The sequence below is a fragment of the Mandrillus leucophaeus genome, unplaced genomic scaffold, assembly GCF_000951045.1.
Source record: "Mandrillus leucophaeus isolate KB7577 unplaced genomic scaffold, Mleu.le_1.0 Scaffold26, whole genome shotgun sequence".
Taxonomy (NCBI): domain Eukaryota; kingdom Metazoa; phylum Chordata; class Mammalia; order Primates; family Cercopithecidae; genus Mandrillus; species Mandrillus leucophaeus.
In genome coordinates this window covers 681,554-691,978 of record NW_012102698.1, presented here as the reverse complement: position 1 = coordinate 691,978, position 10,425 = coordinate 681,554, and the positions used below count along the sequence as shown (strand labels likewise).

Sequence of the window (10,425 nt, the reverse complement as noted above, 5' to 3'; positions counted from 1 at the left end):
GCTGAGCCACCCCGACCGCGTTCTGGGCAGTTCTGGAGCGGCGTGGAGTTGGGGGCCGAGGAGTGACAGCAGGAGACCAGGGTACCTGCGGCCCTGATCTGCCTGGGCCCGAGGCCGGCCGAGGGCTGCGGTGGAAACTTTAGGTCCTCCACACACGCGAGCCTCACAAAGCCCTTTGAGGAGTGAAACTCATCTCTCCCACTTCACAGATGAGAACACTGCGGCTCCGAGGGTCCCTTCAGAGGGATTCTTTCAGCCGCTGCCTCACAGGGACAACGGGAACCCCGTGAATTTGTGTGACTGTAAGTGTTGGGTTCACCGAATTCAGTGTTTTTTCATTTTATTTGAGCCTCGGGTTCCCCTCATCTTGCAGGTTAAAGAAAACAGGCTATGAGAGGTGGAGGAGAAATCTTAAGAAAAATGGAAAGGGTCGAGAAGCCTCTAGGTTCTCTCCCTTTTTGTGAGGACGGCCCATCCTGCTCACCTGCCTCCTCCACTCCAAAGCGTTTTCCACTGTCCTGGCTGGGGATGAGCCCTGGATTTTAATTGCGTGCCCAGGGGCTGAAGCCACAGCGCCTTCCTGGGCTGGCTGGGGGGTCTTTAGCTGGGACCCGGCATCTCCTCCAGGTGCCGCCTCCCCGACTGAGATGAGCCAAGTGGCGCAAGTGATGAAATGGAACCCCAGAGCCAAGAACAGGGACCCGGGCCGGGAGCTAGGAGTCCCTGAGCCTGGCTGCTGGCCAGACCCTACGGTCTCTGAGCCAGTTTTTCTCTGTGTAATCCTGGTTGGACTAAGAACCTTCCTGCGGGAAACGTACCGTGAGTGGCACCTCCTTATGCTACAGTGTCACAGAGTTTCCTCTGCCCCTCACTTCTGCCATATGCTTTCCGAGGCCCACTCGGGTCCCAGGCCTGTGCTGGGTGGAAGGGACCCTGGTTTGTTCTTGAGGACAAAAGATTTCCCATGTGCTGCGTGAAAGGAGCACAGTGGAAATGACCAGCTCCTGCCCAGCCAGCTTCCATGGCAGCACGCCCTCCCTCAGGCAGTCACTCGCCCATCTGAGTCCTGTTCTCCATCCGGGAAGGGGATGGTGAGACTCCAGCTGGCTCCCACAGTATTGGAGGGATGGGAGGTGGCATGAGAAATATGCCCAGCACACAGGATGGTCGCCACTGCATCGCGTCCCCTTCCCAGGCTGCCCTGCCTGCTGTTGCCCTACTAAGGGGCAGCAAGTGTTTTTACGTGACCCTCCCCAGCCATTAAGGGCAGAGCTGAGTCACTGCTTTACCAGACACAAACTTGCAGCTCTTCCGAGGGAAGCCTCCCACTGCTGCTGGCCCAGGTGTGGGGGAGGCCGCCAGAAGCAGCAGCACCACCTGCCAGTGCCGTGGGCCCTTCCACCCCTGGCCACCAGCCCTCCTGCCTCACCTTAGGCTGGCTGCCCTGGAAAGGATGGGAAGAGATTTTTTTTTTTTTTTGAGACGGAGTCTGCTCTGCCACCCAGGCTGGAGTGCAGTGGAGTGATCTCGGCTCACTGCAAGCTCCGCCTCCCAGGTTCAAACGATTGTCCTGCCTCAACCTTACCTAAGTAGCTGGGATTACAGGCGTGCACCACCACACCTAGCTAGTTTTTGTATTTTTAATAGAGATGAGGTTTCACCATGTTGGTCAGGCTGGTCTCGAACTCCTGACCTCATGATCTGCCCTCCTCGGCCTCCCAAAGTGTTGGGATTACAGGCGTGAGCCACCGCGCCCGGCCGAAGAGATGTTTTTAAAATGTCTACTCTTCTGTCTGCACAAGAAACCACCCCCCTTATCTCCTGGGGAGCTCTTCCAGTCCTGCCATGAAGGGGTTGTGGTTACCCCCATTTCACAGCTGGGTTGAAGCCAAGGCAGGCTTGAGGCAGGCTGTCTCCCTCAGCCTCAGACTGTCCCCTGGGGATTTGGGGTACTGGGGCGGAAGCCTGAGGTCTGGATTCCAGCCCTCTGAGCCTCCCCCCAGTCCTAAACTGGAGAAGGCAGTAGCCTCCCCCTAGTCCTAAACTGGAGAAGGCAGTAGCCTCCCTGGACCCACCTTGAGGACTAAAGGAGAACTGGACGCCCCTTGTCTCAGGTGCCTTGTCTCTCACGTGACCCCTGGTTTGCTCCACCCTGGGCTATCTGCCTCCAGGCCTTCGCTCTTACTCTTCCCTCCGCCTGGAGTTCCTTTCCATCCTCACCCTGTAGCCTCATGTTTAAATCTTCCCTCTGGTTATGGTTCCTCATCCATAAAGTCTTCCCAGGCCCTCCAGGCCCCAGAGCAATTTACGTGATACTCTCAGGTGACCTAGAACTTACTCAGCCATGAGCTCCCTGAGCGAGACCATGAGTGATTCATCCTCATGCCACCAAAGGGCAAGTCCTGCCCGGTGCACAAAAGCTACCTGCACCTGAGTAGTTAACTAGTTTCCAACTGCCGTTTTTAATCGAGTAGTGGGAAATAGGTGATCAGGAGAAACTGGCCTTTGTTGAGCCTCCACTGTGTGCCGGGACTTTATGCACGCTGTTTGATTTCATTCTGTCAGTGTCCTGAAAGGTGGATGACACCCACTCTCACAGGTGAAGAAACAGTCTCAGAAGCGTAACAATGGCACCCCGTGCTTATAGAGCATTTGCTGTGGCCGGGCCCCACTCTGAGCTCTGGGTATGAATCATCTGATCCTCCCAGTAGTCCTCAGAGGGAGGTTCTGTTATTCCCATTGTGTGGATGAGGAAACACCCACAGGATAGTTAAGTAACTTGTTCAAGGTCACTTGTCTAGGAAGTGGTGAAACCAAGATTTGAACCCACACAGCCTGACTCCAGAATCTGCCCGGAAGCCCTCCTTGCCGGCTTGTGGCAGACAGTGCATGAGTGTGGCTGGGCCAGGGACCCCTTTGCTCCACGCACACCAGAAGAGGTCACTTGCCTGCTTGACTAGCCATGTGAGGCAGGACCAAGGCCCTTATCTTCCCGTCCCACCTTGACCTGGGGCCTCGCTTCCTGTTGGCCTGGAGTGGGTGGGGCTGGGCTGGAGGAGGCTTCTCTGTGAGTTGACTCAGCTGTCCTAGTGTTGAAGGGTTCTTCTGTGAGGGGCACATTGGGGTGTGCCCCCAGCCACCAAGATCGTGACTCTTCCATTGACTTCTCTGCCTTTGGGGCCTCTCTTTCCCTGTAATGTGAAGAGGGTGGACTACAGATACCTCCAGCCAGTCCTCGAGGTCCCATCTCCATGCACAGCATCCCGTGGGACAAGGGGCTCTGGATGACAGCTGAGGCGATGGTGGGGTACGTTAGGTCCCCATTCTGACCCTGAAATCTCCAGGAGCTTCAATCTGCCCACCCATAAGACTGTGTGTAGTTGCATTAAACGGGTCCCACTCCTCTGAAGGAGACAAGTTTGTCCTTGAGGCCTGGGTGTGGCACCTTGGGTGGCTTTCTGGAGCCGGTGGTGAAGGCATTAGGGGTAGGGTCTCCTGCCCATGCCCCTGCTGACCTGAGCTCTGGCCCCCAGGTTTTCGACGCTGGGGAAGTGTTTGGGATCATGCAAGTGGAGGAAGTAGAAGAGGAGGAGGACGAGGCCGCCAGGGAGGTGCGGAAGAAGCAGCCCAACCCGGGGAGCGAGCTGTGCTACAAGGTCATCGTGACCAGGGAGAGCGGGCTCCAGGCAGCCAACCCCAACAGGTAGGAGCCTGGCCAGAGACACCACCATGACCTTCACCTGGTGAAAGGTGGGAGATGCAGTAATGCAGATTCTCCTGGGCCCTGCACCTCCGCTGGACATCTTCCTCAGGACGGCTTTGTGGCAAGCACATGTGGCCAGTGGTGTGTCCATCCGGGCTTCAGAGTAGTGTCCATGGCAACACAGAGCATTCCTATGGTGACCAGATGGACTGTGGCCTGACAGCCTCTCCCAGCAGTCTCATTGTCACAGAGGTCCTGCTACAGGCCATTAGGAGTTCGTTTTGCCCGAGGTCACCCTCCAGGTTAAGGGTGCAGGTCAGCCTTACTCCTCCCCGGTCACAGCCCCTTTCTGGTCCTGCTGAATTGGAATCTGGGCTGGGCCCTGGAACACCTGAGGACCTGAGACCCAGAGCAGGCCTGGCCTTGCCAAGGGCCATGGAGTAGTTAGGGCAAAGCTGAGACTGTACCGCAGGCTTCCTGCCCCTAGGGACCAAGAGTGGCTATCCCTAGGACAGGCCTGCAGGCCCCTCTGCCAAAGGTTTTGTGGACCCTCGGAGAAACTTGCTGGGCGCCTGTGTCCATGCACAGCTCTTTGGGCAGGGGTCTGGTCTCTTCTGCAGAGATTCTCCCGCCGCCTCCTCCAGCTGTGAGTGGGCAGTAGCAAGTCACCCCAGAAATATGGAGAGCCCAGCACCCTGGCCCATGCGTGCTCGGGCTCACCCTCCCCTTCAGGTTCAGTGAAGTGAGTTCTGTGCTGCTCAGGCCCAGGAACAGGTGAATTCAATGCAGTGGCTGCCCTTGGAGCTCCCAGCTCACGTTCTTTCTCGGGCGTACAACCACAGAACCCGCTGCTAGCCGTGTTGTGGGTGGTGGGAGGCTGGGAATCCAGAGTCTTGGATTTGGAGGCTGAGCGTTCATTTCAGCCCTACCTGCTTCTGGGCCTTTCTGCTTCCAGGCCTTCATCCCTCTGAGTCTCCCCTGATTGCCAGGCCCCAACAAGCTCTCCATCCTCATCCCCATGCCTATCTTTGTACAGCACCGCTTGTTGCACGTGCCAAGGGTCACCCCGAAGGCCTGGCTCTGCCCTGCATCCTGTGGTCACCCACTGTAGCACAAGCGCAAGAGTAAACCCACTTATTTTAGGACGGGCCAACAAAACTCATGTAAGCACAAGAAGATAAATACTCCTGAACTTGTCCCCCAGCCTAAGAACTGGAACATTGACTGTCCCTTTCATTTTAAAAAGGGGACAGAGACGGAGGCAAGCTGGGGGCTGCTTTGCCCATTAGGCACCTGTTTGGTGCTTCCTAATCCGGCAGGGCTCTGGGAGGATTATGGTCAGCCCTGTGTCCTACAGGGTAGGGACGGCTCGTCCTGTGCCACAGCCCCAACATGCTTCTGTAGGAGCTCAGCTGCAGGGATCCTGTGTGCGGGGACTGGAAGTCTCTCCCACAGAAAAGCCTGGGTGCTTCCAGAAGACCTGGCTGCGTGGGTGAGGCGTGTGGTAGCCCCCGTGCTGTCTGCCTGCGCTGGCCTCCGGCGTGTAGGGCCTTCGCTTTTGTTGAGCAGCTGTGGTGTGCCCGGCCTGCAGGCAGCAAGATGGGAAGCATGGGCTAGCCCTGCAGTGGCCTGAGGTCCAGGTTCATGCTAGTGACTGCTGGTGTGTTTATTGCAAGTGCTTGGTGGACAGTGGGTATACCACGTATCTGGTCTCATTTGCTGCTTGTGACAGCCTGGTGACAGGCTGTAGAGACCCCTGCTGCCCTGTTTGAGAAGCTTGAAGAGGAGGAGGCGCTTGCTCAGGATCACACAGGCAGTGAACAGCAGCGCCAGCACCTGACCCAGGCTCACTGGAGTCCAAACTGGGCATAACTATGGCACCCAGTAGACCAAATCTCAGGAAGCTTGAGCCCTGGTCCCAACACAGCCCTGGGCCTCTTCCTACCCCCACTTCCCTTTGCCCCGTGCCTGCCCGGCAGCCTCACATTGTGGCCTGTGCCCGCAGCATCTTCCTCATCGACCACGCCTGGACGTGCCGTGTGGAGCATGCACGCCAGCAGCTGCAGCAGGTGCCCGGGCTGCTGCACCGCATGGCCAACCTGATGGGCATTGAGTTCCACGGTGAGCTGCCCAGTGCGGAGGCTGTGGCCCTGGTACTGGAGGAGATGTGGAAGTTCAACCAGACCTACCAGCTGGCCCATGGGGTGAGTGGGTAGCTGGGCCCCAGGGACGGGGAGGACAGGCATGGGCACAGACCTCTGCTGCCCTGTGCCATCAGGCCGGGTGAGGGGCTGTCCAGAGCAAATAGCTCACATTCTCCTGTGGCTTCCTGAGGAGCATGCCATCCTGGGGACCTCTGAGCTCACAGGACGCAGCCCTCTCAGACTCCTAAACTCAGAGGGCCCAGATGACTCAGCTGCCGCTTTCCTGGCGCCTCTGATTCTGTCACTCTCTTAAAAGCCCTCAACCGTCCCTCACCCACCCCCGTTGGCCTCTCCGCGGACTCACCCCGTGCTCCAGCCCCTCACCACTCTTAGTTCAGGAAAAGACTCCTGCTTGTTTCTCATGATTTTAGCTTAGATGTCACCTCCTCCAGGGAGCCTTCCTTGAGCTCAAAGACTACTCCCCCCACCTCCCAATTACCCACAAACCCAGATACAACCCTACGGGTGCTGGGCTGTGTGCCTTGTTACCAAACGCCCTTTTACCACGAGTTGTCACACTGCGTTACCCAGGCCTGTGTCCTGGCTGCAAAGGCAGGGCTGCTGTCCCGGAGCCCCTAGCTTAGCTAAAGGGCCTGGGGTATATGTGAGAGGGCCTCCAAGATCAGAGAGGTGGCTGTGGGCTGATGGGTGCTCGATGTCTGGGTTCCGGAAGGGAGTTCCAGTAGGTGGACGGGTGAGCGAGCAGTGCCGTGTGTGCTCTGTCTGCAGACAGCCGAGGAGAAGATGCCGGTGTGGTATATCATGGACGAGTTCGGTTCGCGCATCCAGCACGCAGACGTGCCCAGTTTCGCCACGGCACCCTTCTTCTACATGCCCCAGCAGCTGGCCTACACGCTGCTGTGGCCCCTGAGGGACCTGGACACTGGCGGTAAGTCCAGCACCTGCCCACCCTGGAAGAGGGGCCTCAGCCCAGTGTCCTGTCACCCTCTCTGATGGGCACGCGTGTCTTGGCACAGAGGAGGTGACCCGAGACTTTGCCTACGGAGAGACAGACCCCCTGATCCGGAAGTGCATGCTGCTGCCCTGGGCCCCCACCGACATGCTGGACCTCAGCTCCTGCACGCCTGAGCCACCCGCCGAGCACTACCAGGTGCGGCCCTCCCCCACCCCCGGGCCTGTCTGGCAGCTTCCAGAATGTTCTCTGTGCAGACACCAAATATTATTTAACCCCAGCCGGGTGCCAGGCCCTGAGCCAGTTACCATGGGAGGCAGAGAGAGCTCTGGGAGCCTCTGAGAGACGAGGGGCTCAGAGAGTGAACACAAGCTGCCTGCGGCCGTGCGACTGGGGCTCCAGATCCCAGGGTGCCTGGTGCTGGCGTCCGTCCTCAGGGGGTCCGTGCTGCTCCCTCAGGAAGAAGGGGGCTGTGCAGTTGGTCTTGGCCGTGAACCCCATTCAGCCCCGTCCTCATCTCACCGAGGCACAGAAACACCCTGTGTTCACATATCGCGTGCCTCCCTCACTCAGCAGGCCTGCAAGTTACCATCATGGTCACTGTTATTGATAACAAAAGTGCTTTCAGTCTCGGTCAGGGCCCCAAGGGACCCAGCTGGGCCACTCGGAAGTGCCTGGCTGGAGGTAAGAGCTCATCCAGGCCCCATACAAGGAGGCTGGCAGGTTAGGGAGCCAGAGTTGGCGAGGCCCCAGTGCCAGGGGAGGAAGAGGAGCCTATGGGAACGTAGCCACCTCCAGGACCAGTCAGGGCTGGGTAGGGGGTTCCTACCCTGACCCGTCTCTCCTTCTCCCCTTCCCTTCTCATCTGTTGCTGCTTCCGTAGGCTGGAACCAGCCTACAGGGGAGCCTGTGCTTAGTAGTTTGTGGCCATGTGCCACTCAGTGCCTTACAATTTTACAGTTCTGTTTTTATCTTCATTTTACTGAGGATGAGGACATTGAGACACAGAGAGGTTAAGTCACTTGCCAAGGGTCACACAGCAGGTGGAAGAGCTGGAGTCCAGAACCAAGGAGACCTGGTGGCTTGTGGGCTGAGGCTGCAGGCTTGCCCCACGGTGACTGAAGTCGTCCTTTTTGCACACCAGGCGCTCACTAAGTGCCTCGGAGGGTTGCGGGAAGGGTTAGATGAGTGGGCGCGTGGAGTGGTGGTGTGCTTGTGAGGGCACTCCTCACTGCAGGGGTGGGCTGTAGGGGGGCCTCCTTTCACTTTCGGTCTAAGTCAGTGACGATTGAACCAACCATGCCAAAAACAAGGGGGTCAGTCTTATTGGTTCAAAGGGTGCTTACAAGCCTCCCGGAGCCCCTGCACCAGGAAGGTGCTTAGTACACGTTTGCCTGAAAAAGTGAATGCGTTTGTGGATGCAGCTGGAGGGACAAATGCTTCCTGGTCTTGGGCTTGTTTGTTAATGGAACATGAACTAAAAGTTCGTGTTTTTCCTTGGGAAGCTCTGCGCTGACCAGGAAAAGGAGAAGATACAAGGCCAGGTGTCCTTGTTTTTTTCCCATTTGACCCTTCACAATCAGGTCTGTGCTCTGGGCCCAGGATTGCCTGTATCGATTAGCTATGGCTGGGTAACAAGTAACTCCAAAACTTAGCACCTTAAAACAGCAAACATTTATTCTCTCACACGATTTCTGTGGGCCAGGAGTTCAGGAGTGGCTCAGCGGGGTGGCTTTGGCCTCAGGTCTCCCTCAAGGTACACAGGCTGCCCGTCGGGCTGCGGACCCGCTTCTGTACAGCATATGTGCATGCCTGCTGTGTTGGTGCTGGCTGTTGGCAGGAGGCCTGGGCTCCCTGCCTTGTGGGCCTCTCTGTAGGAGTGCTCAGGTGTCCCCAGGATGTGGCACCTGGTTTCTCCCAGAGCAAGCGATCTGAGAGAGAGAGCGAAGAGGAAGCCTCGGGCTTCATGGCCTTGTCACAGAAGCAACCCTGTCCCTTCCACCCTTTTCCTGCTTATTAGAAGCAACTCAGAGATGGATGCAGCTCTGCCTTTGGAAGAGAGTGTCAAAGAGTTTGTAGGCATGTTTTAATCTTTTTTTTTTTTTAAATGGGGTCTTGCTTTTGTCCAGGCTAGAGTACAGTGGCATCATCCTAGCTAACTGCCACCTCTAATTCCTGGGTTCAGGCAATCCTCCTGCCTCAGCCTCCCAAGTAGCTGGAATTCCAGGCAACGGCCACCAAGCCCCGCTAATTATTTAATTTTTCTGTAGAGACAGGGTCTCAGTATGTTGCCCGGGCTGGTCCTACACGCCTGGGCTCAGGCAGTCCTCCATCTTAGCTTCCCAAAGTGCAGGCATTACTGGCTTGAGCCACCATGTGCATCCACATGGGCATGTTTTAAATCATCACACTGCTAAAGCTCCTGACAGGGCTCCTAGGACCAAGCGGCTCCTCCCAGGAGCAGTTTAGCACCTTCTTTCCCGTGTGATTGCGAGGTAGCATTGAGAAGATGTGCAACAGTGTTTACCTTGTTCTTTTGACACCAAACTAAGACTGTTCAGCACCTGAGGGGCCTGGAGCCCCAGAATCCTGGGGTGAGGGGGTGGTTAGAGGCTTTGGGGTATTGGGAGGGAGGAGCAGCCATACGCCCCTGAGGCCATAGTACCTGATGCCAGGCAGGGAGCCTTGTGTCCCCTCCCTCTCTTCCTTTTCTTTTCTTTTTTTTTTTTTTTTGAGATGGAGTCTCACACTCTTTCCCAGACTGGAGTGTAGTGGCGTGATCTCGGCTCACTGCAACCTCCGCCTCCTGGGTTCAAGCGATTCTCCTGCCTCAGCCTCCTGAGTAGTTGGGATTACAGGCACATGCCACCACACCCAGCTAATTTTTATATTCTTAGTAGAGTCGGGGTTTTGCCATGTTGGCCAGGCTGGTCTTGAACTCTTGAAATCATGTGATGCACCTGCCTTGGCCTCTCAAAGTGCTGGGATTATGGGAATAAGCCACCACACCCGGCCTTTCCCTCCCTTCCTTGACCTCATCTCTACCTCCGATGTGTTTCCTTCTAGGCCATTCTGGAGGAAAACAAGGAGAAGCTGCCACTTGACATCAACCCCGTAGTGCACCCCCACGACCACATCTTCAAGTGCGTAGCCCCCACTCCTTAGCCTGAGACTTGTCCCCAGTCGCTGCCTCCCACTCTTTGTGGTTCCCACAGCCCCAGAACAGTGCTTGGCACATGGCGCACAGCAAGTCAGCTGTGTCCTGTCTGGGCGCTGCAGTGACAAGTGCAGGGAGTAGTTCCTGGGATCCCAGAGAAAATGCCACGGAAAGTGCAAGAGTGAGCAGGGCTTTTTGGAGATTTTTTTTTTTTTTTTGAGACGGAGTCTCCCTCTGTCACCAAGGCTGGAGTGCAGTGGCCGGATCTCAGCTCACGGCAACCTCCGCCTCCCAGGCTTCACACCTCACCCATGAGGCCAGGCGTGGTGGCTCACGCCTGTGATCCCAGCACTTTGGGAGGCCAAGCCAGGCGGATCACCTGAGGTCGGGAGTTCAACACCAGCCTGGCCAGCATGGTGAAACCCTGTCTCTACTAAAAATACAAAAA

The 10,425-nt window shown here is 56.9% G+C and overlaps 1 protein-coding gene across 1 annotated transcript in view; it reads left to right on the top strand.

Annotated features, from left to right (window-relative positions):
* The window catches only part of TTLL12 (tubulin tyrosine ligase-like family member 12), a 34,856-nt gene that overhangs the window by 15,190 nt on the left and 9,241 nt on the right, over positions 1 to 10,425 (top strand). The window contains exons 4-8 of the mRNA XM_011984061.1: positions 3,534 to 3,703; positions 5,709 to 5,907; positions 6,637 to 6,796; positions 6,885 to 7,018; positions 9,887 to 9,963. Coding sequence (XP_011839451.1) covers positions 3,534 to 3,703; positions 5,709 to 5,907; positions 6,637 to 6,796; positions 6,885 to 7,018; positions 9,887 to 9,963 — 740 coding nt within the window. The remainder of the gene's footprint in view (positions 1 to 3,533; positions 3,704 to 5,708; positions 5,908 to 6,636; positions 6,797 to 6,884; positions 7,019 to 9,886; positions 9,964 to 10,425) is intronic.